At 60.9% G+C, this 27,331-nt stretch overlaps 1 protein-coding gene across 1 annotated transcript in view; it reads left to right on the forward strand.

The window, feature by feature from the left end:
- Positions 1 to 4,466: 4,466 nt before the first annotated feature.
- The window catches only part of TAF4 (TATA-box binding protein associated factor 4), a 40,486-nt gene continuing 17,621 nt past the window's right edge, over positions 4,467 to 27,331 (forward strand). Inside the window, exons 1-17 of the mRNA XM_004716085.2 lie at positions 4,467 to 4,521; positions 5,441 to 5,475; positions 6,513 to 6,695; positions 6,950 to 7,109; positions 10,672 to 10,838; positions 11,625 to 11,744; positions 12,036 to 12,155; positions 13,206 to 13,328; positions 14,093 to 14,182; positions 14,839 to 15,084; positions 17,938 to 18,085; positions 18,309 to 18,423; positions 22,241 to 22,410; positions 22,646 to 22,776; positions 23,384 to 23,509; positions 24,251 to 24,307; positions 24,816 to 24,935. Of these exons, the coding sequence (XP_004716142.1) occupies positions 4,467 to 4,521; positions 5,441 to 5,475; positions 6,513 to 6,695; positions 6,950 to 7,109; positions 10,672 to 10,838; positions 11,625 to 11,744; positions 12,036 to 12,155; positions 13,206 to 13,328; positions 14,093 to 14,182; positions 14,839 to 15,084; positions 17,938 to 18,085; positions 18,309 to 18,423; positions 22,241 to 22,410; positions 22,646 to 22,776; positions 23,384 to 23,509; positions 24,251 to 24,307; positions 24,816 to 24,935 (2,166 nt within the window). The remainder of the gene's footprint in view (positions 4,522 to 5,440; positions 5,476 to 6,512; positions 6,696 to 6,949; positions 7,110 to 10,671; positions 10,839 to 11,624; positions 11,745 to 12,035; positions 12,156 to 13,205; positions 13,329 to 14,092; positions 14,183 to 14,838; positions 15,085 to 17,937; positions 18,086 to 18,308; positions 18,424 to 22,240; positions 22,411 to 22,645; positions 22,777 to 23,383; positions 23,510 to 24,250; positions 24,308 to 24,815; positions 24,936 to 27,331) is intronic.

Here is a 27,331-nt window from a genome sequence, read left to right on the forward strand (position 1 = left end):
TACTTGTGACTGGGACCCTCGGCAGCCATCAGTTCAGAGGTGCTCCGGCGCTCCTGGGGCTCACATGCTCGCTCGGGTCCGGCAAAAGGTACCTGTGCGCCTCCTCCCCACTGGCCTGAGGGGTGTGTGTGTAGGGTGGGGGGCGCGTGTGAGATGACCTGGTGAGGGCCCTTCCTGCGTCTACTGGCTGTGTTTGCAGGACCGGGCACGATGGTTGTGACAGGTACCTTTTCGGGCCTGGGACTCTCCTTTCTTGTCCTTGGTTTGCCTGGTTCAAAGGGGAGGGAGGAGTCGTCACTGGACAGGGAGGCTCTCTAATGGGTCTGTCAGATCCAGGTGGGGAACCTCTTGGCCTTGAGTGTCACTTTCCCCCTGGCCCCATGAGGAGAGCACTGAGGCTGCCTGTCGGGAACTCGCTGGGCCCTCTTCAGTGCCCGCAGCCCACCCCTGCCATGCTTCCCCTGGACCGGGCTCTGGAGCTCCTACTGTCCTGGGCGAGCCTCCCTCCCAGCCCGCGCTGTTGCTCCTCTGTGACCCTCCCCACCCAGCAGCCAAGCCCACCCTGTACTGGGGGCAGCCCGGCTCCGAAGGCATCAGGCTTCCACCAGCTGTGGGGCTCTCTGGGGCGCTGGCTGCATCTGGGTGCCGGGGCTGCCACATAGGTCCCGGGAACGCAGTGCAGCTGCTCAGGCCCCTCTGCTTCCAGTCCACGCAGGGCCCACCCGCTGGCTGCCCTCAGATGCCCTGGCCCAGCCCTTCCCTCTGCTCTTGCTGCAAGGGTGCCATGCCCCGGCTCAGACTGCGGGTGCACTTCACGGGGTTTTTAGGCCTCTAGGCCCTTTTCCTGCACCGGCACTCTGGGGGCTCTGCTGACCCGGCTCTGCAGTGTGTTCTTGCTCTGAGCCGCCCCTGGTCATGCTCATGCTGCGCCCAGAGCTGTGCCCAGAGTCGCGCTGGCTGAGATGACACACAGCACGTGCCAGGCCTTTCTTCTGCAGAACCACCCAGCACGCACGCTTTCCTGATGGGCTGATAGCTGTGAGCCGGGCGCCTTGGCTTACGCAAGGAAGGGAGGGACCCTACCGCTGAACTGCCCCGCCCTGCCCTTCTCTGGTCTGTATCCCCTTCACAGCCAGCTCACTATGTGCGGTGCCTGCCTGGTCTGATGGACCCACGAGGCCAGAGCCTCTGCTGAAGGAGCCTGCTGGTGCGGGGAGCCCGCAGTCGACCCGCGCCCCCAGCAGCCCCTGTGGGACAGCGCCAAGCTGTGATGTGGCAGCACTGCAAGTCAGATGGGCGTTGGGCCACGGGAATGATGGGGTGGCCGTGGCATGGAGGAGGGAGACCACTGCCAGCCTCCATGCAGCCTGGCTCCTGTCGAGGGGTGAGTGTGAGGCCTCTCTCCACTCTAGCCCTCCCCCGGGCGCTGCTCTCCCACCGCAGGGACCACTCACCGTGATGGGAGCTAGTAGGGAAGGACTCCCTCCCTCACTCCATGGAATCACCGGGGACTCGGCGACTTCCAGTGGCTTCCAAGACGGTAACTGTTGATGGGAAGGGAAAGCCCAGTCTTTCCCTTGGAGCTGCTGCTGGTTTTGACCTGCCAGCCATGTAGGTCGCCAGTAGCAGGTTACAATTCAGGATCAGGAATGACTCGAGATACAGCTCTTCAGTCAGGACAGCCTCTTAGTCATGCCCCCGGGCGGCCTCTCCGGCCATGGGACTCATAGCCTGGCATGCTTGGGCAGTGTGAGAGAGCGCGTGGGCTCTGCCTGTGGGCACTGAGGGACCTCACTCATCTGTGTCTCTCTGGGCCACCTGCTGCTTCTGCTGCCCGCTGCTGGGGGCGGGAGTGGGGGGCTGCTCCGTGCAGAGCCCCTGTCTGAGCCTTCTCTTGGTGTGGTCAGGTCCCCGCCCCCTTCCGGGAGGGCTCCCTGTAAGCACAGAGGAATGGCCACACTGACCAGTCCTCCTGGGAGGGTCCATACGCCTAGCAATGGTCTAATCTCCTTGTGCACCTTACTTGCATGCTACCAGCAGTCATTGGGTGGGCCGTACGGGGCCATGGAAGACGGACCGTGGCCAAGTGACCCAACTCACCACCCAGCTCAGGGACCTTAGACCCCAGTCCTCTTTCTTGTTGAAGTTAGTGAATAAATCACGTTTAAGCACAGCCTAGACAACGAGTGAGCGGATGTGTGGAGGGAGCCACTGCAGGGCCTGTCTGATGAGGGGGTGCTTTTCTGGGTGCCTGCTGACCTCTCAGCCCACCCGCTGCAGTGCTGGGGTCTGGTTGAGGAGGACAGCCCTCACCTCCCTCTGCTCCTGCCCCTCTGTGCAGCCCCTCTTTCCTTCCTGTTGCTCTGCTTACCCTCCAGTACGGCTCTTGGGGCAGTTTTCAAGTTGGTCAGACAATCCTGGTTACGGGCAACTTGGTGGAACTTTGGGGAAAACGTTTGTTTTTTGAAACTTACTAAACATACTCATCTTGAAATGTCAGTGCCAGGTCCTTCCCTGAGCTCACCTGCTCGGGGACCGTGCCAACATGCGTGAGCCTGTGTCCACGTGAACATGCGGCGGTACATGTGTGCATGAGCATGAGGGAACACGCTTGCATGTGTGTGACGTGCATGTGTGCATGTGAGTGTGTACATGTGCACATGAGCTTGTAGCACGTGTGTGACTGCATGTGAGTGCATGAGCGAGTGTGCATGGATGAGCTTGCAGCGTGTGTATTGCGTGTGACTATGCTTGCGTGCATTTGCATGTGGGTGCTTCAGCACAGTTCTCGAATGCAGGGTGGACGGGTGCAGGGGACAGACGAGTTCCGACCGTCGGTGCTGTTATGGTGACTGATGCTTGTAGATGGAGCAGCTTTAGGCTGGGACTGCGGGGCCGGCTGACGCGTGCAGAGCTTGATGACGTGACCGAGATCGCCTTGCTCACCTTTGGCATTTTAAAGAAAGCACCTGCCCTACAGAAGGGTAGCTCCTTGGTTGTTGTCAGCCATTGGCCCCTTAGACCTTGGCTTTTCCCCTGCCTTCTTACCCTCCCTGCCCTGGCTGATCTTGGGCTGATTCAGCTCTCTGCAGATCCCATGAAGCGCATGGGCACTGTTTGCTCCCGTGGGGCAGTGTGCGTGAGTCGACGGGGTGTCCCCCCCCGCTGTGAGTGACGACGGTCACGGTGGTTCTCAGAGGCCTAGTGCCCGCTGCCGGGCAGTGGGGTGGTTGTGTTGGTGTTAGGAAGTGATGCTGCCCCCGTCGGCCTGTCTCGGTTACTGCCGTGTGTGCAGCACACAGATTTGGGGCACGTCAGACTTCTGTGTGTGCAGCCTGCACCGCCTGCCCCTGTTGAGTTGGAGACTTGGCACCACCGTGGTGGCTGCCTCTGGCTCTCTGCCTTGTAGGTGTGTGAGCCTATGAGGGGGCTCTTCACCCATCCACCCACTCACCCACCCTCCCATCCACCATCTGTTCACCCATTCATCCATCCACCCACCCATTCACCAATCCACCCATCTACCACCTATTCACCCATTCACCCAGCCCTCTACTCATGCACCCACCCACCCCTCTGCCACCTGTTCACTCATTCATCCACCCACCCATTCACTACCCTACTCACCCACTGCTTACTCACCCATTCATCCAGTCATCTACCAACCCACTCACCTATTGACCCACCCAGTCACCTGCCCACCCAACCATCTCACCTGTTACTCACCTATCCATTTCTTTATTTATTCATCCACTGACCTACCCATTTGCCTACCCATCTGATCAGTCTGTCCACCTGGTCACTCACCTGCCCATTCACTGGCCCACCCATTTGCCTATCTGTCCAACCTCCAACCCATCCACCAACCCACCCGCTCATCACCAGTTCACCCACCCACCCATCCATCCACCCACTCACTCTGCTCACCTGCCTGTGTGACCGTCCATCACTCATGTGAGCCCACTTGCCCAAATGCCCACCACCTCTCGCCAGTGGTTCTCAGGCGCAGCACACAGGCCTCCTGCTGTGTCCAGGGGCTCTCTCTCCTGCGTCCCTCCCCACAGCGCTCTGTGCTGTCGTCTTGCCTTTCCTGCGTGCCCCCTCAGGCTCGGGCTTGCTCCTCTGCCCACCTCTGCCCCGATGGCCCCTGTCTGGCTGTCTGTCCCACTGTGTTTGTTCCTGGCAGTCAGCTCCCAGAGGCCAGGAGCCCAGCACAGAGCCTGGCACAAGGCACTGGGGATCTGTGTAAGTGTGTCCCGTAGGTGCGCCCCTGCCCTGCTTCCCTGCTGCCTGCGCTCCACACTCCTGCCTCCTGGTTCCGTTTGCAGCAACGCCTTGAAGGCAGCCTGTGTGCTCACCCTGCTGAGCGGCTCTCCTTGGCAGCCGCCGCGGGCAGGTGGTGGTTAGAGGTTGCAGGCGGTCGGTAGCAGGGCGTCGTGGCCTCGCTGTCTTCCTGCGTGGCTCCGATGAACACCCCCGACGACGACAGCAAGAACAGTGACAAGTTGCAGAAGAGCTCAGGTGACGGTCGGCCACCGAGGTCTGCTTCCAGCAAAGGCTGGCGTGGCAGGCCGTGTGTGCACACCTTCGTGCATGACACAGGTCTTGAGGTCATTTTACCAAGTATGCTGGCATTTAAACTGGACTTGAACGTGAAGAAAATCTAAGGCCATAGCACTTTGGTGGTGTATTTGGGCTCAAAGAAACCCTGGACCTGGTAACCACCTGAGTGGCCAGCAGAGGGACTCCCCATGGGCCGTCTGCTCGTGTCCTCCTGTAACCATTGTTACTGTCCGTCCGTTCTGTACCCCCACCCCACCCCCTCAGGGGGCAGGCCGCACACTCTGGGAGCCCTGCTAGAGGGAGGGACCCAGGGACTCTGGGCTGGGGCGGGGCAGGGCAGCACAGCCGGGGGCCACGGTGGGCCTGCCCTTCTCATCCATCCACGGCTCTTGGGCCCCTGTCTCTGCCTGCGATCGGGAATCACAAGCATGTAGCGACCCGGGAAAGCCGGATGTTTGGCTGGACGGAGCAGAAGAGGGTTCTGGGGAGGCTCTTGGGCCCCTGTCTCTGCCTGCGATCGGGAATCACAAGCATGTAGCGACCCGGGAAAGCCGGATGTTTGGCTGGACGGAGCAGAAGAGGGTTCTGGGGAGGGGTCAGTGGTTTGCTGTGTGGACAGGTGTGGGATGGTGTGGGCGCCAGGGTCGCCTGTGGAGGGCCAGTCTCCACCCCCATGAGTGGACCCTGCAGAGGCTCAGGATTGGAGGTGCTGGGGAGATTTGGGAACGAGTGGCAGTGGGGGTGATGGGAGGTCGTTGAGGTGAGGAGACACAAGCGGAAGGCTGGATGCTGGAGCTGGGGCTCAGAGAAGACATCCCTAGAGCAGAGGGAGGTCACTGAGGGACAGTGGTGGACACCCGGCTGTGGACGCCCGCAGGGTTTTGGGAGATCAGGAAGGAGGTGCAGTTCCAGGTCTCCCTTGCAGCTGCTGCATGACTGACCCGCCTGTGGGGCTGCCATTCCCGGGGGTGGGGGTGGGGGTGGGGGTGCTCCCCACCCGTCTGTCTCAGTTGTGTTCTGGAGTCTGGAGTCCTCGGGTCTGGCAGGCTTGGGGAGAAGGAGGTGTCTGAGCGTCTGTGTGCCGTGCACGCTCTCTGCTTCCGAGGTCGGAACCTCCTTCCTTCACACACAGGCCCCAAGGAGGATGGCTCCTGATTACTCAGCCCACGTGTGCAGAGAAGAGGTGGTCGGTCCCCCTCCTCCCCACCAAGGGAGTTCAGGGATGGCCAGTCCACTCCTCTGTGGGTCCTCTCGTGGGGCAGAACCACCGACCTTTTGGTTGGTAGTCAGGCACTTAACGTTTGCACCGCCCAGGCACTCCTGAAATGAACTGAAATGTGCAGTGTAGCGCAGGGAGCGCGGCAGTGGGACTCGCGGGGCGAGGGTGGAGCTGTGGTAGAAGGTGGGCAAGGGCGATTCGGCAGGGGTCATGCTGAGAGGCAGAGTTAAATTCTGAATCCAAGTTGCGGGGAGCAGGGGACTGGGTATTGGGGTGTGCAGCAGGAACCTTAAGGTACAGGCTTTGAAGAGTGGGGGCATGTGGTCTGCCCCCACCTCCACTGGGAGGTGATGGTGGCTCAGACTGGCCAGCGGGTACCTGCAGCACCCGGGGCCTGTCCTCTTGCCTACAGCCGCCTCCTCCTCCTCCTCCTCCTTCTCCTCCTCCTCCTGCTCCTCCTGGGGTACGTGAGAGGCCTTGAGCTCATTGGACTCGCTTTCCCTGTGGCTGACTGCGTGGAAGGGAGGGAGGTGCTGTGGGGGTGGGGCCTGCTCCTCATGCCTGATCACATCCATCTGGGCTCCTTACCCCCTCACACCTCTCCACACGCTTCTCCATTCAGCACCTTGGGGCCTGCCTCCCCCATTGGAGGAAGGCACAGCAGCTGGACGGGCTGCTCAGAGACCCCACCCTGTGCTGTCACCCCCTTGACGTCACCTCCCTGCTCCAGGGTCCCGTCTCCGTGGGCATCCCACCTTTGCTGTTCCACATGGTCGGGAGCTCACCAGGCCCATGCCCTGGCCGTGTGCAGAGGGCTGCGGGACCCTCGAGCTGCGTGGCGATAGACAAGTCGTCTGCTGGGGCGTGCTCGCCGGCACCACCTCCGCCATGCCCGCTCAGTGGCCCCTGCGAGGTCAGGCCCAGGGGCTGTCTTTGGGGGATTCTGGGAGTGGAGAAGCCAGGGTGCCTTCACCGAGGTTCCGCCCCCGTTGGAACAGCTCTTCCTTGTTCTTGCTGGAAGAGCCCCCGAGCCCCTTGGGGACACCTGCCACGTGCCCCCACCCCACGGATGCGTGGTCACGGTGGAGGAGTTTGGTTTTCCCGGGAGGTGGACATACACGGAGCCGTGCGCCCATGCCCGCTGCCTTTCCTGACTGCGCTCCCCAGCGTGGGTCCCGAGATGTGGCCATGCCGCTGTCCGCAGTGGACGGCTCAGTGAGGGCGAGTCCACGTAAGCGCCTCTGTAAGGACGTGCTGCTGCCGTTCTCCCACGTGAGAAGCCAGCAGGGCACGGCTGACCAGGAGGCCCACAGCCACGTGCCCTCCAGTCGGTCCTGACCCGCAGTGACCCAAGGTGCAGAGTAGGCCTGGCCCATGGGCTTCCAAGGTGTGGTCTCTCTGGGACTGGCGGCTTCCTCCTCCTGTGGCACTGCTGGTGGCTCAAACAGCCGGTCCTTTGGTGAGCACTTAACCACTGTGCTACCAGGACCCCGGTTAGGGGTGCCCGTTCTGCTCTCATCCCAGCAGCAGGGCTGGGCGGCAGGTCCCCCAGGCCCTGTGTCAGCAGGTGTGGCCTTCCTGTTCCTCACGGCTGGGTCTGGGTCAGCACACAGCAGTCTGCCCAGTGTGAGAGGGTGTGTGTGTGTGTGTGTGTGTGCGCGCTCAGTCTTTGGTCTGTTCTTTGGTATTGTGTTGTGTCTTACCTCTGCCTTCTTTCTGGATCCCTCTGTGGGACAGACAGACAGACAGACAGTGCTTTACAAGGTCACGTGTTCTCACTGCAGCGCCTCGGAGAGAGCCGGAGAGTCCTTCTGATGAAGCCCACTGTGCTCGTTGGCTATTTGACTAACCCAAGGTCACTCAGACTCCCTCCTAAGACATCTCCCAACCTTGTAGAAACTCACCATCTATGTGTGCCCCTGTGTGTGTGCATGTGCTCTCTTTCAGGCCGCCTCCTCTGACTCGTGTCTGTGGGCATGACATGCCTTGGTTGCTGAGAGCCCACCTGGCACAGGGCAGCGGCTCTCCTGTTGGAAGCCCTCCTGTGAGGCTGCAGCCCAGGCGCCCCTTTCTCCAGCCCCCGCCCAGAGTTGGATGGCGTGTCTGGCCGCTGTTTTGGGGGGGGCCCGGGGCATGGGGGCGTCACTCTTGCAGCGCTCCTCTTTCCTGGGCAGAGTGAGGGGCGCGGGCTCGGGCTGCCGTGCACTGACCCTCCGTCTTCAGAGGTGTCCACCTGAGGGACTGGAGGGTCAGGTGCCACGGAGCGCCGAGGGGGGGCGGGTGTGCTGTGTCCATGCTGGCATTTCTGGGGGAGTGTGGCTGTCACGCACACCTGTTGGCCCCGGTGTGCCCTGCCCTCTGAGCGTGTTCCCAGACACACCTTCAGTCCCTCTTCCGTCACCGTTTGAAGCGCAGGGGTATGGGGTGCTTGGCAGCGGCCTGTGTTGGCGTATCCAGCGCCTGCCGTGGCCCTCTGCTATGGGAGACCTCCAGGACCTGTCCTGTGGAGGTGCTCGTCCCTGTGGCCTTGGAGAGCAGGGTGGTCGGGGCGGGGGTTGCTGTGAGGGAGGCTGCTCTCTGGGCAGTTCCCTACCAGGTGCCCCGCCCCCTCTGACGGCTCTTTGTGCCTGTTGGCACAGGCAGGTGCCCTGGGAGCCGGGGCCTCTCCAGCCTGTGCTTTAGGTCCCGAGGTGCTTCCCTGGGACCTGACCTCCTGCCTGGGTGCCGGAAGAAGTGCCTGAGTGGCCTTTTACTACAGGTGGCAGGACCTTGGGGCCAGAGGTCTGCAGGTCTGTCCCCTAGACCGAGGACCGGTAGCTGGCTGCTCACTGCCACGGCAGCCCCAGGGAGTGGGCGGTCACCGGGGTACGCATGGGGCCTCTGAGCTGCGAGTGGTGCAGGATGTGGGGTGTAGGAGAGCGGACAGTGTCCCGACCTGTACAGGAGACGGGCACCTTTCCCAGGACCGCCTTCTTAGGGGTCCTCCCTGGTGACACTCTGAGACCTTGCACACAGCTGCTGCTCCCTGTGAATGAGCCGCTCGAGAGCCGGTGGCGTCGCTGACACATGGGCTGCTCTTCCAGCCCGTGCAATGTTGAGTGTGCTCAGGCTGGCACATGTGACAGCTGCACCTGGTAGGGGCCGTAACTCACCGTCACTGGAGGAACCAGCAAAGAAGGCACCTCCAGGCCTACCGCACCCACCCTGTGCTTGGAGGGAAGGGCAGTTCTGTTTGGGGAGGGGCTTGCCACCCAGGCACCCACGTTCTTCCTCTCGAGGCGTGTCTGCCCCGCCCCTCACACACCCTCAGCGCTGCTGCGTCGCTGGCTGCCGAGCACGCACAAGTCCTCACCTCTGCGCTGCGTTTCTGCAGCCCCACAGCAGTACGCTTGCTCTTCCCTTAGGCCTTCAGCCACGGTGCTGTTCTGTGGGTGTGCCGCAGATCGACTGAGCCATGTCTGAAAACCAAATTTGCAGTTGGGGCATCACTCTGTGTGTGTGTGTATGTGTATGTGAGCACAATCACAGTGTGTGTGTGTGTGTGTCTTCTCCGCCTTCTGGCTGTTGGGATGTCGAAACCCGCACTGCGTGTCCAAGCTCTAAACCCACAACCATCGAGTGGATTCAGACTCAGTGACTCCTTTGGACAGAGTAGAACTGCCCCGTGGGCGTGGGTCTCCAGGACAATAACTCTTGGAGAGTCGACGCCTCATCTTTGTCCCGTGAGCAGCTCGTGGTTCTGAACCGCTGGCCCAGGCATCTGCTGAGGCTCCGGGTGGGTGGTGAGTGGAACCAGTTAAGCAGCACCTGTCCTTGCTCTGCCTACTTGCTCCCTGGAGACACCCCCCCCCCCCCCCCCGCACCATCGGGGGCCTTCTGTGCACAGTCTGGCTTGTGGAGCAAGGGGCTGCGCCCTGGACTGCACTGCGAAACCAGCGCTCTGCAAAGTGGGTGCTTTGCAGCAGCTGCGCTGGGGCCTTAACATTCTGGGAGGGTGCAGGGCACAGGTGTGGTTCTTGTGGGTGGGTGGTTTCAGGTGGGAGCCTGGGGAGCGGTGCCCCTTGTTTCTGCAGATCTTGAGCTTTGAGAGAGCCCTGACCTAGGCAGCTTCAAAACCCTCCTAGAGGTCTGGCTGTGCTCCCAGGAGTGGCGGTGGCTGGCTCGCCCACGCAGGCACCTGTCTTGTGCTCTCTCGGTCCCCTCTGTCTGTGCTGCCCTGGAGATAGGGTGGGGATGTTCTCAGCACAGGTGCCCCACTTTGTGCCCCTGCGCCGTACTTTGGTGACCCTTGTAGTATGTTTTGTGCTGCTGCTGTTGCTAAGTGCTGTCCAGTTGGCCTGACTCACAGCGACCCCCACGGACAGCACAGGCCACAGGCTAGTCCAGTGCAAATGTCCGACGCACTCGGCGACCACAAAATGGGTGCAGCTGGCTCTCCTGGGGTAGGGTGGGGGTCTGGAGCAGAACCCCCAGGCTCTGAGGCCACTGTGCTATGCAGTCCAGTCCAGAGCCACCCTGACTGGGCAGCTGCTTCCCAGGGAGGGGGCTGAGGAGACCCCCTGTGGAGTGCGGCCTGCTGCTGTGTGGGGGTGGGGGGTGCGACTGGCAGAAGTGGGGGCCAGGCTGCACAAGGGGGCTCCCACACTGCCCCCTGCTTCGGTGTGGGCACTCCTCGTCTGGGTTTCAGGGGAGGCAGGCAGTGCAGGTGCGGGCCATGACACCTTCCCCGCCGTCCCGCCCTGGCCCTACATCATGGGCGCGTAGAGTAGCGGGGCAGGGTTGGCTGATGCCGCCGCTTTACCCTCTCCTTTTTTCTCCCCAGACTTACCAGCCGTCCCTCGGTGGGACATGTGTCCAGCTGCCCTCCTGACCAGTCTCCTATGTCCTAGGTATGGTCCTGGTGCGCAGTGAGAGCGGGCAGCTGCTCATGATCCCTCAGCAGGCACTGGCCCAGATGCAGGCGCAGGCCCACGCCCAGGCCCAGCCTCAGACCACCATGGCACCCCGCCCTGCCACCCCCACAAGTGCCCCTCCCGTCCAGATCTCCACCGTGCAGGTCAGTGCCCGCCACTGAGGACGGCCCTGTGGGGCCTGGTTTGGGGGCCAGCCTGCTCGGTGGCCCCCGGTGTCATCAGCTGCGAGCCAAGGTTGTAGCTGCTGTGTGTCTGGCTCTGCCCAGGAGGCCAACTGCTGAGCTGAGCCAACACTGTGCCTGGGGGCGGGGAGAGGGGGCGGCCCGGGCTGCACACCTGACACGAGTAGGCCCCTACGTCCCGCTCTGCAGGGCCATGATCTTGCTGCTCTGGGATCCAGCCCCTGAGCTCAGCACAACACGTCCATGGTGGACGTACACAGAGGGCATGAGTCGGGAGACGGTGGGAAGCTCGCGGCCTGGTGCCTTCTTGGTCTAGTGTCCTGTGTGCTGAGTGAGGGAGCTTTAAAACACTCGAGGAAGACTGTTGGCTTTGGGCCCATTCCCACGAGTGTCCGCAGCCCTGTGTAAATGTGCTGGCTGACCTCCCCCGTGGCTGACCTGTAGAAGCTGGTCCCCATCTTGTCAGGGCTGAGGCACTGGTGACCGCCTCTACCCCAACCGCCCCCTGCAGCACTGTGACCAGTGGTCCCCAGCCTTGGGCACAGCGGTCGTTCTTGCTGAGCAGATGCCCCTGTCTGCAGCTGGCCTGTGTGGGCGCGGAGAGGAGCCGGCGGGAGCAGGGGTGGCTCCCGCAGCAAGCTGTGGGCCCGCTGGCAGTTGCTCCGTGTGTAGGACGGATTCCTGTGTGCAGCGGGCCAGCGGGACGTGCTCGTGCTGCGAGCTCACTTTATGACTCTTATTTTTCAGGCTTCCGGGACACCTATTATTGCCCGACAGGTGACCCCAACCACCATAATCAAGCAAGTGTCTCAGGCCCAGACGCCAGTACAGCCCGCCGCCACACTACAGCGCCCCGCTGGCGTGCAGGTGAGACCTGAGACCGGCGGGAGGACGCCCTGAGATCGAGGCAGGGGCTTCAGCTTGGGAACAGTCCTCACCGGGACTGGGGGTGCGTGACCTGGGCCCTCCTCGCCAGTGTGTGTCCATTGTAAGGGGGGCACCCACGTTCTCGGTTTTGGATGGGCATCTTGTGCCACACAGTGGCAGGCTTGGGCACTGCAGGGTGAGTGGCCAGTCGCCGTCTGCTGCAACCCGGCCCTCCCTCGGTGCTGCCCCTCTGTGGTGGAGGTCACTGACCTCGTGCCTGGTGTTGTGCAGCCTCAGCTTGTCCTGGGTGGCGCCGCACAGACAGCCTCACTGGGGACAGCTACGACTGTGCAGACGGGGACCCCTCAGCGGACTGTTTCGGGAGCAACTACCACCTCAACGGCTGCCACGGTGAGCGCCCGCCAGGGTCCTCTGTCCTCCGGGCCTGCTTCTGGGGCTCCCCGGCCAGGGAGTGAGCCCAGACCAGTGAGAGCCAGGCCTGCGGGGGACTTTTGACTGTGTGCTGCTGCGGGAAGGGTCTGGCCCCGTGGGCGCAGAGGGAGCCGGCAGCCTCAGTGTGAGAATTCCGTGAGATGGACTGCCGTGCCCCCTGGATGCCAGCTGAGACACCTGCAGCCATCAAGGCCCATCCATCGATCGCGCTGTTGACAGCGATGCAGCAGCCCTGCGGTGTCACGCCTTACCCACGGGACACGCGTGTCACGCCTTACCCACGGGACACGCGTGTCACGCCTTACCCTCAGGACATGCATGTGTCACATCTTACTTGACAGGGACCATGCGTGTGTCGCGTCAACCTACAGGGACCATGTGTGTCGCGTCTTACCCACGGGGACTGTGTATATGTGTGTGTGTCATGTCTTACCCATGGGACATGCGTGGGTCACATCTTACCCCATGGGGACTGTGTGTGTGTCGTGTCTTATCCATGGGAACTGCGGGTGCATGTGTGTGTCACATCTTACCCAGGGGACATGCGTGTGTCACGTCTTATCCATGAAGACTGTGTGTGTGTCATGTCTTGCCCACGGGACATGTGTGTGTCGTGCCTTATTCTCGGGGACTGTGTGTGTGTGTGTGTGTGTGTGTGTGTGATGTCTTAGCCCCTGGGGACCGTGCTTTGTAACATAGGGTCTGCCTCTCGGCGCAGTGGCATGCCTGTCGTTCTTAGAAGCGGTGTCTGACTTTGACGCCCTCTCTCCGGCATCGAGCAGCGCTAGGCTTGCCGTCGCTGTGTAGTCTGCACCCTGGGGTGGGGGTGAACGAGGCTTTGGCTTGTGGGACTGTCTGCACCCCTGGGGGAGTGGGCCCAGCCTGCACACCATCAGCCAGAGGGGACCGTCACCTGCCTTCCCCACATGCACACCTCTGAAGTGGACCAGGCGTGGTCACGGACCCTGCTCCTCAAGCCTCTCCCTCCCTCCTGCCTTCCGGCTCTAGGAAACTATGGAAAATGTGAAGAAATGTAAGAATTTTTTATCGACGTTGATAAAGCTGGCTTCGTCTGGCAAGCAGTCCACAGAGACAGCTGCTAATGTGAAAGAGCTGGTGCAGAATTTGCTGGTGAGGAGCTTGTGCGTGGTCCTCCGTGGTCCTCCCCGACACGGTCCCCTGCTGGGGAGGGGACGTCCAGTGGAGGTTCTGGTGGCCTGCCGGGGATGCTTGTCCTGACTTTCGGGCCGGGGTGTTGGCGGTGCTTGTCCAGCCTCGGGAATGGTGTGGATGGCCTTTGCTTTCGAATGTCACTTATTGCTGCCTGGGAGTTTGATATCAGTTTTACCTTGAGGTTCATCTCTTCCCCGTCACCCCCTCGATGTGCCTGTTCTTTCAGTGGAGGCTTTACACACATTCAGAAAGAGAGGGTGGTCTCACCATCTCTTGTATAACTGCTCGCACCGCGTGCACACAGTCATGCACCTCCCAGTACTGTGCATAAACACACACACACTCAGCTTCAGGTACAGACAGCTCTTTTCACAAGGCGCTCCCTCCTGACCCTCACCTGTCTGAACACACCTACACAGCTCGCTGGGAAGGTGCCTGGGATTTGCAGCTGAGCTGCCCGCGTCCCGGGCGCCCTCAGCACAGACTGTGCGCGGAGCCTCCCTCCGTTCTCTTTCCTCACACAAGCTCCCTTTGCCCTTGGTCAGCGGCGGGCAAGTGTCGGCTTGCCCCGAGAGCTGGCTCGTCAGAGGCACTCAGTTTTAGAAAGGGGAGTAGACGGGGTGGGCACCCGCATAATGCCTGGGGCCAGGGTTGTGCTGTGAAAGGAGACGGTGTGTGGCCTGTCACTCACCCCGGGTTTCCATGTGGGTTTTGTTTTTAAGGACGGAAAAATTGAAGCAGAAGATTTTACGAGTAGGCTATACCGAGAACTTAACTCTTCACCTCAACCTTACCTTGTGCCTTTCCTGAAGGTAATTCTACAGACCCGCCCACCCTTGTTCAGGCTGTCGCCTGTGGGTCCACAAGCAGCAGGGCCCTGGCTTGTTCTGGGGGTGTCTGAGGGTGGGCTCAGCGAGGTGGGCGCGGGGGCTGGCTCTGTCGGGGCCCTCTGAGCACCATGGGTGGGTTCTCGGTGTGGGTCCCCTGCCACACTGGGCTCAGTGTCACTGCAGAGGCGGGGCAGTCCCTCGAGCAGGCGTCTCTCTGCTTCTGTGCTGCCTCGCGAGTGTCCATGTGAGGCTGAGGGGCTGCGGGGACCCCCAGACCTCGTACCCGGCCCCCTTGAACCCCGTGGGAGCACTGTGACCTGTGGACGTGCTCACTGTTGCTGCCCCGTGTTGTCAGGGACAGGGTTGCCCTGGACGTAGATACCAGGCCTTTCTTCCCGGGCCTCTGGGTGGGCACAGCTGCCAGCCTCTCAGTGACTGGCTGAGCACTTCGCTCTGGGCACCACCTGGGCCACAGTGACAGTTTCTCTTTGCAAGAGCATGACAGATGCTGGGCTTTGTTGCTGGTTTAGGCAGTTGTCCCAGCTGTCCCCAGGTGGGCAGTGGCTGCTTCTCCGCTGCAAAGAGAGGGATGTGATGCTAGAGCGGCCGTCCCACCCCGTCTCTGTCTTCCCACCCAGAGGAGCTTACCCGCCTTGAGACAGCTGACTCCCGACTCCGCAGCCTTCATCCAGCAGAGCCAGCAGCAGCCCCCGCCTGCTGCCCAGGCCACCACAGCGCTCACGGCGGTGGTGCTGAGCAGCTCCGTCCAGCGCACCGCCGGGAAGGCGGCAGCGACCGTGACCAGCGCCCTGCAGCCCCCTGTCATCAGCCTCACGCAGCCCACACAGGTTGGCGTCGGCAAGCAGGGGCAGCCCACACCACTGGTATGGAAGGCGACAGCCTCCCCCGCCCGCCGGAGAGCCTGCTTGGGGCAACTCCACCTCTGACTGCCTGCAGGCCTTCTACAGGCCAGGCTTCCCTAGGGCCTCGGGCCCTGCTCGCCACCCCTGGTGCCTCCCAGGCGGTGACCTGCCCCTGGGGGACCCCCCTGTCTAGCTGGTTTCCACAGGTGTGCTGAGAGCTGCTGGGAGAGAAGCACCAGGGGTGGGGCTCAGACAAGCGGGCCTCCTCTCAGTGGGGGCTGCCAGTGCAGACCGAGGGCACCCTGGGAGATCCTCACATGTCTCAACATCTGGCTCCTGTCTCAGGAGCTCTGCTTCTGCTGCCTTTCATGCTGCTGCCCAACCCCCAGTCCCTCTTATTCTCGTGGCAAAGACAGCCTGCTCCCAAACGGGAGGGGAACCAAAGGCCTAGAGGGTGGGATTTAGAACATGTCCTTTCCGGGGTGGAGCCCTGGTGGAGTAGTGGGTGCTGTGATCTGACCCCAGTCGGCATCGACTCAGCGGCAGTGAGTTCAGTCTTTTGAGTTCCAGTCAGCTGACCCCTATCATCCTGTCCTTTAGTCCCTGAAGCCTTGTCCTTCCCACGGGCCAGGCATATCCACCCCATCACATCATCCCATGGGCCTCCGTCCACTCCAGGTCCCTAAACTTCATTTTATGAATCACCCAGATCACATACAGGTGGGACTTGAGGTGCGTTCTGTTCTGGGGACAGAGCCTTCTTGGTTGTCTGCTTCCAGCGTGCAGCAGGAAAAAGGTGGGCATTTCTGTTACAAACCAGAGAGACAGGATGCAAGGCCAGAGGTCAGCAGAGCAGGTGCCAACAGACTCTGTTCTCAAACTGTCTGGGCCGGGGGTCTTGCTCGTCATCCTGAGTGTGGCCAGGCTCTCTGGAACCGAGGGGGGGGCCCCCTCAGCCCTGGGCTCTCCTCCCTTACTTGGAGCGACCCCGTTTCTCTTGGTCTGTCTAGATGGGGACCCCTCCTCTGGCCCTGCTCTGTCTCTGGTGGACCTTGCAGGTGCAGTCCTTCCGCGTTGGGTGATGGGCCCATTTCCTGCCCAGGCTACCATGGCTGCACGTTTGGGAACCAAGTTGGTGACAATCCAACTCGGAAACCGAGGCGGCTGTGACCCACCCACCCTTGAGATCAAGGAGCCCCTGCCACACCCTTTGGACCCACGAAGGTCCTGCTTCCCATGTGCCTCCCAGCAGTCTGCTGGCCTCCAGGCTGCTCCAGGGACGGCCTCCTGTGCTCTTGGAGGACGCGCGCTCCGAGCCGCCCGCAGGGTTCCAAGAGGGTCTTCTGCCTCCTCGCTCGGCCCCTTCTTCTGAGCCGTGTGCTCACTGGCTCGGTCTCTTTAACCAGAGGTGGTGTGGCCACAGCCTCAGCGAGCATCCCAGGATACTTTCCCAAACTTCCCTGTGGTTCCTTTTCTTTCCCCTCGTGCTTTCCCAGAAACACGTAGCTCCTTTAGAGCTTGTGTGGAATTCTGCCAGCCAGATGTCCAGGGTCCTCACTTTACAGGCTCTGCTGTCCACCCAGCACTCTTGCCCAACCCGGCGCGCGTCGTTCCCTTTGAAAGCCTCAGCGGAGCCCAGAGTGTCCCTTCTGCAGCAGCACCATGGCTGTTCGATACGGTGTCTCTGCAGCCCTCAGCCCCCCCACCCATGCTTGACCAGCTGCTCCTCTGAGGCAGTCTAGGCTTTTACTGTGGCACCGCCATCTCCAGCTTCCACCCATCACCCAGAACCCCCACTGGGTTTTGGGTGTCAGGGCGACACCCGCTCTGGGCACCAAGTTCCGTCCTAGTTACTGGGGAGGCGGCACAAGTTCTTGGAGCAATGCAGTAGAAAGATAGTGAGGTCTTCGCAGGGACTGTAAGCTCCCTCTTTTCATCGATGGGGAGGAATAACAGAAGTCCATGGTCTTACGAGCGTAGGGCCTGGCTGGAGGGAAGGCTGCTCGCCTCCTCAGCTTGTCCCGCCTCTGCCGCCGTGGCTGCGGGTGCCCGCTCCCCGACGTCTCAGCAAGACTGAGGCAAGCTCGCTCTTGCAGTGGCTGTGGCCCACGTCACCAGGGTGGCTGCTCCCAGGTGGGAAGGCAGCCACAGGCACAGGCACAGGGTGAGGATTTCTGGGGACACAGTCCACAGCAGGGCTTCGGTGGCTGGGTTTGGGAGCACCTCACCAGGCCTTCCGGGTCACCTGGTGAGCATGGAAAGGACCGCGGGGAAAGATCCTGGTGGTCGGCCGGGGCCCAGCTCTGCAGCAGGAGGCCCGGGCGGCCGCACGTGCTCACGGAGGCTCTGGGTCTGGGCCCTGTGCTGTGTCAGGGAGAGGAGGGTTCCCAAGGAGAGCTTTTCCAGCGCAGCGCCCAGGCCTCCGGCTTCTCTGAGAGAGGCAGCACCACGTCAGGGCTTTCCAGCTCGGAAGCCCGCCAGGGCCACGCAACCACGCAGTTACGCTTTGTGCTGCCGCTGCCCGGCGGTCGTGGGCGGGAGTGTTAGTACTGGGGCAGAGACCTCGAGGGCCGAGTCTGGGACCGACCTGCGAAATCTAGCCTGGAACCCTTGCAGCCTTCTGATAGAAAACCTGGGAGAGAACCGACTTCTGGCCGATGGACATGGACACTGGCCTCTGCTGACGTGTGGGAGAGGCCTCCCCTCCCTGCCTCGGGAGCCCGGGCTGTCCCAGGCTCACTGCTCTGCGTCCTCGGCAGCTTGACCCTGGAGGGCTGCATCCTGGCCCTGGCGTGTTGTCCTGGTGGGAGTGGCGGGGACGTGAGGAGTGCCCACTGGCCGGGCCGCTCACTGTCCTGCGCCCTCTGCCGCCAGGTGATCCAGCAGCCCCAGAAGCCGGGAGCCCTCCTGCGCCCGCCCCAGGTGACGCTGACGCAGACGCCCATGGTGGCCCTGCGGCAACCACACAGTCGCATCATGCTCACCACCCCGCAGCAGATCCAGCTCAACCCCCTGCAGCCAGGTGAGCGGTCCGCTCAGCCACGGCCCTCACGCACCAGAGGCTCGGGCCCGTGGGGGTGCTGGCCTGTGCTGGGGGCCAGGGCTCCCGAGGACTGCGGGTGCTGGCCTGTGTGGGCCCGGAGCCCCCGATGTCACAGTGTCACTCGCTGTCTGGAGGGTGGCCGCTTCCCTTCGGGCTTGCTGCACCCTGCCTCCAACGGCCCTCTGTGTCTCGGCCTCCACAGTCCCCGTGGTCAAGTCTGCTGTGCTGTCGGGAGCCAAAGCCCTCTCTACCGTCTCTGCACAAGCAGCCGCCGCACAGAAGAACAAGCTCAAGGAGCCGGGGGGAGGTTCGTTCCGGTAAGCTCCGAGCCTGTGCTCCCGGGGCGAGCGGTCCCCATGCATCAGTGTGCTCCTGCGTTGTTCCCCAGGCCGCAGTGCAGGGAGATGTTTCACACGCCAGACATGCAGGGACAGTTTCTCTCCCAAACCTGTCACTGGGGTAGGGGCACAGCCGAGGCACTGTGTGGGGGCACGTCATCTTGTTAGGGGGAGCGGAGTGGGCTCAGTGGAGGCCTCCTCCTCATCAAACGTGCTCTGCTAGAGAGCCTGGGGGCTGCCAATGTGGTGCCAAGCGGCATGGCCTGCGGGAGCAGAGGGCGTGGGCTGCTGGTGGAGACAGCTGGCTCCAGACACAGCAGAGGAGTCGCCCAGGCTCCGGGACCAGGCTCTCCAGGTCGGGAGAGTCAGAAATACCGCCAGGGCTGCACCGCAGGAGCCTGCACCGCGGACTGGTGTAGCTCAGGGGCTTGAGGGGCAGGGCGGGCGTGAGTGTGTCTGTAGGTGGTGTGTAGTGTCAACGCATGTGCAGAGTCTGGTGTAGACTTGGCTGCAATGGGTCAGCTCCAGGCTCTGTGTACACCAGTGGGTGTATACTCGGCTGTAGGTGGACTGTGGCTGTAACCTTGGGGGCTCTGTGTACAGAGGTGGCTACAGACACAACCAGGTGAACGTGGGCATAGGGCTGAGTGTAGACACGGCTGTAGTGGGGCGTGGCTGTAGTCTTGGGGGCTTCGATGTTCATGTCTATAAAAGGCATGTTTGCAGAATTCCTGACCTAGTGGGAGAGGAAGTCACCGTCAGCAGCCCCCTAGCCACCAGCTCTTTGAGGTGGGGCAGACAAGGCTCCTCTCTGGTCTTCCTGCCGGGCCTGCCGGCACGCTGCACTGACCCACCCCTCGGGAGAGCTTGGGTGTGAGGCTTATGAGGGAAGTGGCAGGGTGAGCACAATTCAGAGTTGGCATCTCCTTGGGAGGAGCAGGAACCAGCCAGGACAGCCGCTGCTTGGCTAGGTGTGCAGGCAGCCCCTCTGGCCCCGGCCCCCAAAGCTGGGCTTAGTGGCTGCCATGCACAGGAAAGGGCGACAAATCTTGGTGGCTCGGGGAATACATGCCCAGACATTCCCCATTCCACCAGGAATCCTGCCCAAGGATTCCTAACCTTAGAAACCATAACCACTAGTGCCTGGAACGGGTTGTTTCTGCTCTGATTGTTAATCTCTCTTGAGATACAAAGAGAGATTTCACAGTGAGCAGGCAGAGGCGGGGCAAGCTCCAAACCAAGGACGTGGAGATCCCCACTGACCCGGAAACAAGCCGGCAGTGCGACGGGCCTCCTTTCAGAGCTGAGGTCAGAATGCGAAAAGCAGAAACACGAAACGTGCGCGGCTGAAGCCGTCCACGTGGTATCTCTGTGACAGCAGCACTCAACAGCTGGGGTAGAACTTGGTACCCGGATTGGTGCCGCTCTAACAGGGTTCTGGAATCCACGTCCTTCACACAGCACACCCTTCAGTGTGATTCAACCCTTCAGTCCGCCAGGATCTGTGCGTCCCGCACGCACACACGATCAGTGGCAGAACACTTTCTTCTTGTGCTTCCTGTGGTCAGTTCCTTACTCGCCCCACCCTCGCCTGCCCCGCCCCTGGGCAGCTACCGGCCCGGTTACCGTCTGTGTGGGCGGGGAGAGTCTCAGACGCTGCAGAGCCTGTCGGTGGAGCGGTGGTGGTCCGGGTGCAGAAGGCAGCCAGGAGGGTGCACAACAGAACGTGGCTGCACACGTGGCACTGCACTGCACGTGCGTTTGTCGAGGCTTTTAAAGGAAACGACAGGTTAGACAGTGGCGGCAGTCGATGCTCTTCATGGAGTGGTGGCAAAGGGTTTGTGTCTTCTTCAGTGTTTGGCAGCTGGAGGTGGGTAGGTAGAGCGGTGGACTTGGCCATCTGGCTGAACAGAGTTCTAAGCAAGATCTTCAAAGGACCAGGTGTTCTCTCGTGCCACCTACCAAAACGCGAGGGGATGAGAAGGGAACCATTCAAAATAGGGACATCTGTTGTACAATCAGGACACGTGTCCTAGAGTGTCCACCAAAGGAGATGAAACCGGCGACTCACCTGATAGCTCTAACCAGCTCTCAGCCAAACCCCGCCACCCAACACCCAGAGAACCGCGTCAAGACGGGGCGCTCGGGCAAGGCCTGCGGGGTTTAGCTGGGTGCGCTGTGCTCCCTCTCCCTCCAAGCTCTGCCATCTGTGATGGCACTGTCACCACTTGACTTGGGGGCAGATACCTAGAGTTCACAGGTTCACAGGTGAAGAAGAGTCTCGCCCCGCGATGGAGTGCCTCTAAAGTCCTGTCTGTAACTGGTTTCGGTGGTCACAGTAATGAGATTGGACCTGGAGTTAGGCTGAGACTCGGGGCTGATTGATGGGGTGAATGGTTTGCATGTGGCCAGGGCATACATTTTGGGGGGCCGACGGGTGGGACGTATGGGCTACACCATGTTCCCCCTGCCCCCCAAACACTGTGTGGTAAATGTGAACCTCTGTGCCCGGTCCTGAGACCACTTAGAAGCGGGGTACCTGTGTTGCGTCCGTGAGCTAAGGACTAGTGTGGAGGTTCCCTGAGTGACTTGCTCCTGAGAGAGAGCAGAGCAGAAGTGGGGAAGCAGATGCCCAGACCCACGGAGGTCGCCAGGCCCAGGCAGCAGGACCTTGTTCCAGAGCCCACAGAGGACGCCTGCACTAGAGCTGAGGCCTGGGTTGGCCCGCCTCTTAACCGAGAGAGAGCTACTGAGTGACCGCCCCCACTCGTGGTGCTCCGATGACAGCAGCCCACAGAACAAAGAGAGGGTCCACGCACCTTGTTGGCTCAGCAGAACTGCCCACTCCCCTGGTGGCCCCGGCACCTCACTTGCATAGCTCTGCCCAATCAGCCTTGGGGAGTCACAGCCATGGCAGAAGGGCTGTGTTAAAGCAATTCAGGTGCGTGTAGGTGGGAGTGCTTGACCTGTTCACTGCCAGTGCATGGGCACCCTGACACCTCAGCAGTGTGCCTGTGCCCACATCCAGATCTGGTCTTTTCAGTTTCACGAGGCCCAGCCTCAAGGAAGGGCCAGTACAAGGCGAGATGTCGTGTTGCCATGTGCCCAGAGCTCCGTGATGATGGACTAGTCCGTTGGCCTCTAGCACCGGCCGGAATAGTGACCAGGCAGACGTCCATTGTGGGTCGTCGGACAGGAGTGTAAGCAGAGTTAGGTGTCCTTGGTCTCCACGTGTGTCCTGGGAAGTGCTCACTGACCGCAGGGGCCAGGTGCCCCTGGCTGGAGTGCAGGGGCTGAGGACAGGTGATCTCAGCCCCTGTCGAGTGGTGAGCAGAGGCCTGTCTCTGGAGGAGAACCCAACAATGCTGCCCAAGCCCACCCTCCTGTGTCCTGCACAGTCCCCAAGGGCACCCGGCTTCCCAGGACCAGGCAACCAAGCCTGACGCGACTGGAGACGTGGCCCAGGTCCTGGCTGCGGAGGACACTGGTGTGAGCAGCGTCCTGGGTCTGCTCAAGGCCCTGTGGTCAGCCCAGTTCCATGGGGATCCCCTGTCTGGGGGGAATGCCCTGGCAAGCAGCCCCCCCCCTCTCCCCCCCGTTCTGACCTGGGACGGCTGGGGAAACCAGTGAGGGGAGCGGTCACACGGACCAAGCACCTCAGAGCACCAAGTGTGCATGTTTCCGCTGCCCTGGCCACGCCCGAACCCCACTCGGGCTCCTGCGGGCAGGCAGGCTGCCATGGAACCACGCCATGGATGTGTTCCCTACCCGTCTCCATAACTCATCTTGTCCCCAGGGACGACGATGACATCAACGATGTCGCCTCGATGGCGGGAGTCAACCTGTCAGAAGAAAGCGCAAGGATACTGGCCACCAACTCCGAGCTCGTGGGCACGCTGACGCGGTCTTGCAAAGACGAAGCCTTCCTCCTCACGGCCCCCCTGCAGAGGAGGATGTTAGAGATCGGTGAGCGCGGGGTGACCGGCCGCCCACACGTGTGCAGCGCCCTCTGCCGCTGCGTGTCACGGCCACACCGCATCACGTGTGGACAGGGACGGCCTGGGCGAGCTGAGGCGGCTGTGGGGGTCCCGGGACGTGCGCAGCACCGCCCGCATGCCTTCCGGAGGGGAGCAGGGAAGACGTGCGGGCAGGAGCGTGTCTGACGGAAGCTCCCTCCCTCACCGCCGGGCCTTTCCCACAGGTAAAAGGCACGGTGTCACGGAGCTGCACCCGGACGTCGTCAGTTACGTGTCGCACGCCACCCAGCAGAGGTTACAGAACCTGGTGGAGAAGATCTCAGAGACGGCACAGCAGAAGAACTTCTCCTACAAGGTGAGGCCGTTGAACGGGTTTGAAGTTTCCACAGAAGCAGAGTTCTTGTGGCTGTCCAGTGTGCCCAGCTGTAGGGCAGTGGGCTGGAGAGCGGCCTCAGGCCGCTCGGTGGCGTTTGTGCAGTGTGTGTGCTGGTGGGGACCCCGTCAGCTTGGAGGGCGTGGGCGGGTGTCGCTCTCACTACGGGCTGGGCAGGAAGATACTGGCAACCCTGCAGGTGGCTTCGGCACCTGTGGGCCATGCCTGTCACCGGCCACCGCCCAACCTTGATCCGGGGTCCCTGCCGCAGGTCTCCTCTGAGCCCCTGCAGTGCTGCCCCATGGGCCCCAAGGGGTGGGGTGGGGAGACGTCAAGGCCATTGCTCTATTGCAACTGCGCTTACATTAGTCCCACATGAGGTTGGGTAAAAGCTGGCGCCCCATGCCTCGCAGCACATGACGCCCGCCCTGCGCCCACCCAGGGTCAGGCTGAGGAGAGGCAGCTGTAGCACCAGCTGTGTGTGTGGGGGGGGGGGAGGAGGGGGCTGCCCGCTGCATCTGCGCCCACGTCTGCGCGTCTCTGAGCCGAGTCCTGCATTGACCCCATGCAGTCCCCTCCCCTTGTGCAGGACGACGAGCGGTACGAGCAGGCGAGCGACGTCCGGGCTCAGCTCAAGTTTTTTGAGCAGCTCGATCAGATTGAGAAGCAGAGGAAGGATGAGCAGGAGAGGGAGATCCTGATGCGGGCAGCGAAGGTGAGTGCTGCCCGGGGGCGGCGCCCGGGGACTCTCCCAGAGGGGCAGGGAGAGCTGCTGTGGACACAGACTGCAGGACCTATGCACTTTCTCCACCAACACGGAGGTGCTGCTGAGCGTGGACCCTTAGGCTCCCCATTGAAATGTAGACATGGGGTGCCCTGTCTGCTTGTTGGAGCCCTAGGGCAGGAGACATCGTGGTGCTTGGTACTGACCTAACAGCATTTGGAGCCAGGAGCCCTGTGGGCAGGTAGTTCCACACTGCCCTCTAGGGTCACTGTGCTGTTCATGGGGTCTGACACGGGGCCCACCCTGCATGCTGGAGCGGAGCTGCGGCAGGAGGGCCCTACTGCCGTGCTGGCAGAAGCCCACTGTCAGTTTTTCTCACACCGCTGAGCTTTTGGTCCAGCTGCGCCCTGCACCACGGGCCGCCTGTGCTGCGGTTTGTAGCGTCCCTCCTGTCATCTCGGCAGAGACCGGCCTGGATCCCACTGAGGAGGGGGTTCTGTAGTGTGGTGGCCACTGACTGGGTCCAGGGCCCGTGAGGCCTGTCCTGGACAGGCTGTGCCCGTCTCCCATCAGAGCCCTGTAAGTGCTGGGCTTGTGCCAAAGGCCATGTCTTCCCTGAGTGTCACTGGTCCACTGTCAGGACGTGTTGGTCAGGCTGGGACATGTGGCGCGTGCTCTGCCGTTTGCTTCGACACTCAGGTAACAGCTCCTTTCTCCCTTCCCTCCAAACAGTCTCGATCCAGACAAGAAGACCCCGAGCAGCTGAGGCTAAAGCAGAAGGCAAAGGAGGTAGGCGTTTCAGATAGCGCCTCCCACTGTGTGCGGCCGGATGTGCCGTGAGAGGGAGCCGGTGGTGTTCTGTGCCTGTGATGGACAGTTTTTAGGTCATGCCGTGCCAGGTCCTGACAAATGTTAACAGTGTTTTGTTTCGAGGGCAGGGGGCTCCTCCCTGCACACTTCCTCAGGGGCAGACAGCCTTGTCTTTCTCCCTCGGAGCTGCTGCTGGGTTTGAACCGCGGACCTTGCAGTTAGCAGCCAGGGCATCATCCACTGCACCACCAGGCCTCTCTGATCTTTTGGGAGATCAACCTGTCCGTGCCTTCTGAGCTTTTTAGGATGACTGCCCCTATTTTTTGTAAAAGGTTCATTCTTTCTGATTTTAGGTGTCACCTGCGTACTAAAGCATTAAAGAAATCACACTTAGTTTCAGAACACTTAATTGTGCCCACATGTGCTTTCACAGTAAGCAAGAAACAGGTGTGAGAAATGACATGTCTTATTTCTTTTCAAAACCAAGATGCAGCAGCAGGAGCTTGCGCAGATGAGACAGCGAGACGCCAACCTCACGGCATTGGCAGCCATCGGGCCCAGGAAAAAGAGGAAAGTGGACTCTCCGGGACCAGGATCTGGAGCAGAGGTACATCACGGGTCTCAGGTGTGCCTGGGACCTGGGCCGATGGGCCCAGACAGCTCATTGCACGCATGCAGCCACATGTACAGGAGCCACCTGTCTTGCCAGTTATCCCAGCATTCCAAATCTTTATGTTTGGTACTTTAAAGCCAGATACCTTATTTGTGGGGTAAATGTTCTTTACAGAAGGGAAGTCAGAGTGCTGGGGTTTAATATAATGAAGTCAAGGCTGACTTTGAAAATAACATGGGCGCTGCGGGCTAACCAGAAGGGCAAACAGATCATTTCGGAAGAAGTACAAAGAAGGTGCCCTGCTTAGAAGTGAGGGTGCCGAGTCTTTGCTTCACATGCTCTGAGCTGCCAGCAGGGGAAACCGTGCCCAGAGGAGGAGGAGGAGAAGGTGATGCTTAGTATCAGGTAGACGGGAAGCAGAGAGATGGATGGGCTCAGACAGCAATCTGGAGGACGGCAGAGCTGCAGGCAGGCGTGGTGTCACTGTGAGTCGGAGCGAGTGGGATGGTCCCCAGCAGCAGCAGCAGCAGCAGGTGAATGAACCTGAGCCCTGGCCCCGCCAGTGGACAGAGCGTGTGAAGGAAAGGAGGTGCGGGTTGTGTCTGTGCATATTGTCAGTGTCTAGTTTTGTTTGAAGTCATGCCTTTCTCCTTCACAGTTATTATCACCCTCCCTTAAAGCACTGTCCCTGCTTTCACGCACGCTGTCTTTCAAGTCACAGGAAGCAAGGAGATGTGGTCATTAGCGTCGCTGCCTGTTCGATCACTCTGGGCTCGTCACCCTTTCCTGTCCTCTGTCCTTAGCATTTCGGCTCTGCCTTTCTGTTTCTGAAGCAGTCATAATCCACTCCCACTTTTGAAGGATATTTCCCCACCTTTTTCCTCCCTATTGTTTCCTGGGCTCCAGCCCCATCTCTTCCTGCTCCCCAGCAGTGCTCTGCTGAGCTGGGGTCACGTTCCTTTCCGTAGTACGTGGGTGATTAGTTGTCTCCTGTCTTGAGGAGTGATAGTGGGTCTGCATTGCTTTGAGCAGTCTGACCGTTTTGCAGTGTGTTTCCTATTTGTGCTCCTCCGTGTCTGTAGGTCTCTCCTGGTTTCTCGCAGTAGTGTTGACTTATCCCAAAGGGTTTCATCTGCTCTGGGTGGAACATTGGAAACGGTGTCACTCCTCTGATTTCCGTTACAGAGGGGGCTTTGTCAGTGTCGAGGGATCTGACTGACTTTGTGTGTTGGCCTTGTGGATGTTTCACTTAGTCTCGGGGACTTGCTATGTAGTGTCAGCTTGTCTGCAAACATCGTTTTACTCCTTTGCCAACTGGGGGTGGGGGTGCTTCAGCTCCCGCTGTGGCCGTAACAGCTCTGTATGAGCCCTGTCACAGTACGGACCACAGCAGAGTGGTCCACAGCCGGGCACCCTATGGACCACAGCAGAGTGGTCCACAGCCCAGACACCTTATGGACCACAGCAGAGAGGTCCACAGCAGGCACCCTTCATGGTCCCGTTCACCAGGGGAGCACTTTCAGTCTGCGTTGAGGCGCTGTTGGCTGTTGGTTTTGTGTGTGCGTCCTGAGCTGTGTTGAGGAACGGGCGTTGATCTGGTCAGTGCCGTCTATCGGTGGATGCAGTCATGTTCTGTCTTATCCAGGTGGTGGTGGGTTATGTTGGTTGGTTTTTTAGTGTTGGACCCTCCGTGCAGACCTGGTATAGTCCCTCCTGGGGTCGAGATGGAGGGTTGATTTTGATGTGTTGTTGGGGTTTATGAGCTGGACTTCCACGGAGGCTTTCTGTGCTGTGAGGGATCTTGGCCCAGGCGCCTACAGTTTGTTCTTTTTACTTATTTTTAGCTTGTCCTTTTTAACAAGATAGATCTGGGATTAGATCCGGCTTCTTCCCAAGACTCGCTGTCTGACCTCAAGCAAGGCCCCTGCTCTCTGAGCCCAAGTTCCCTCTAAATTGCGGGCCCAACTCCATCTCACAGGGTTCTGTGCAGCCTAGCTCACGGGGAGCAGGCTCGGGGGTGCTGAATGCATCTCACTGCTGCGTTCGCTAGGTGAGCAGTGTGGGCCTGCGTCTGCTCCCTGGTAACCAGCGCCCGGCTGGTGGGGGAGATTGGCCAGAGCCAAGGGGACCTGTGAAAGCAAACATAGACCGGCCGTAACCCTTTGGGGAGTAAGGTGACCAGAGACGTCTTCCTAGACATGTCCTTGTAAGCGGAACCAGGAGATCAGCGCCCTGAGAGGGTAGCTGTAGCAATGAGACCTTTGGCCCCAGGCCAGGTGAAGCGTGAGAACAAACCCGAGACCTTCAAGGAGAGGACCAATCAGAGGACAGTGAGGAATGAAAGGACCCAGCCAAGAGGGCAGCAAGGACCAATCAGAGGACAGTGAGGA

Source organism: Echinops telfairi, unplaced genomic scaffold (genome assembly GCF_000313985.2).
Source record: "Echinops telfairi isolate 266 unplaced genomic scaffold, ASM31398v2 ScPeMD7_7414;HRSCAF=8452, whole genome shotgun sequence".
In the NCBI taxonomy this organism is placed as follows: Eukaryota; Metazoa; Chordata; class Mammalia; order Afrosoricida; family Tenrecidae; genus Echinops; species Echinops telfairi.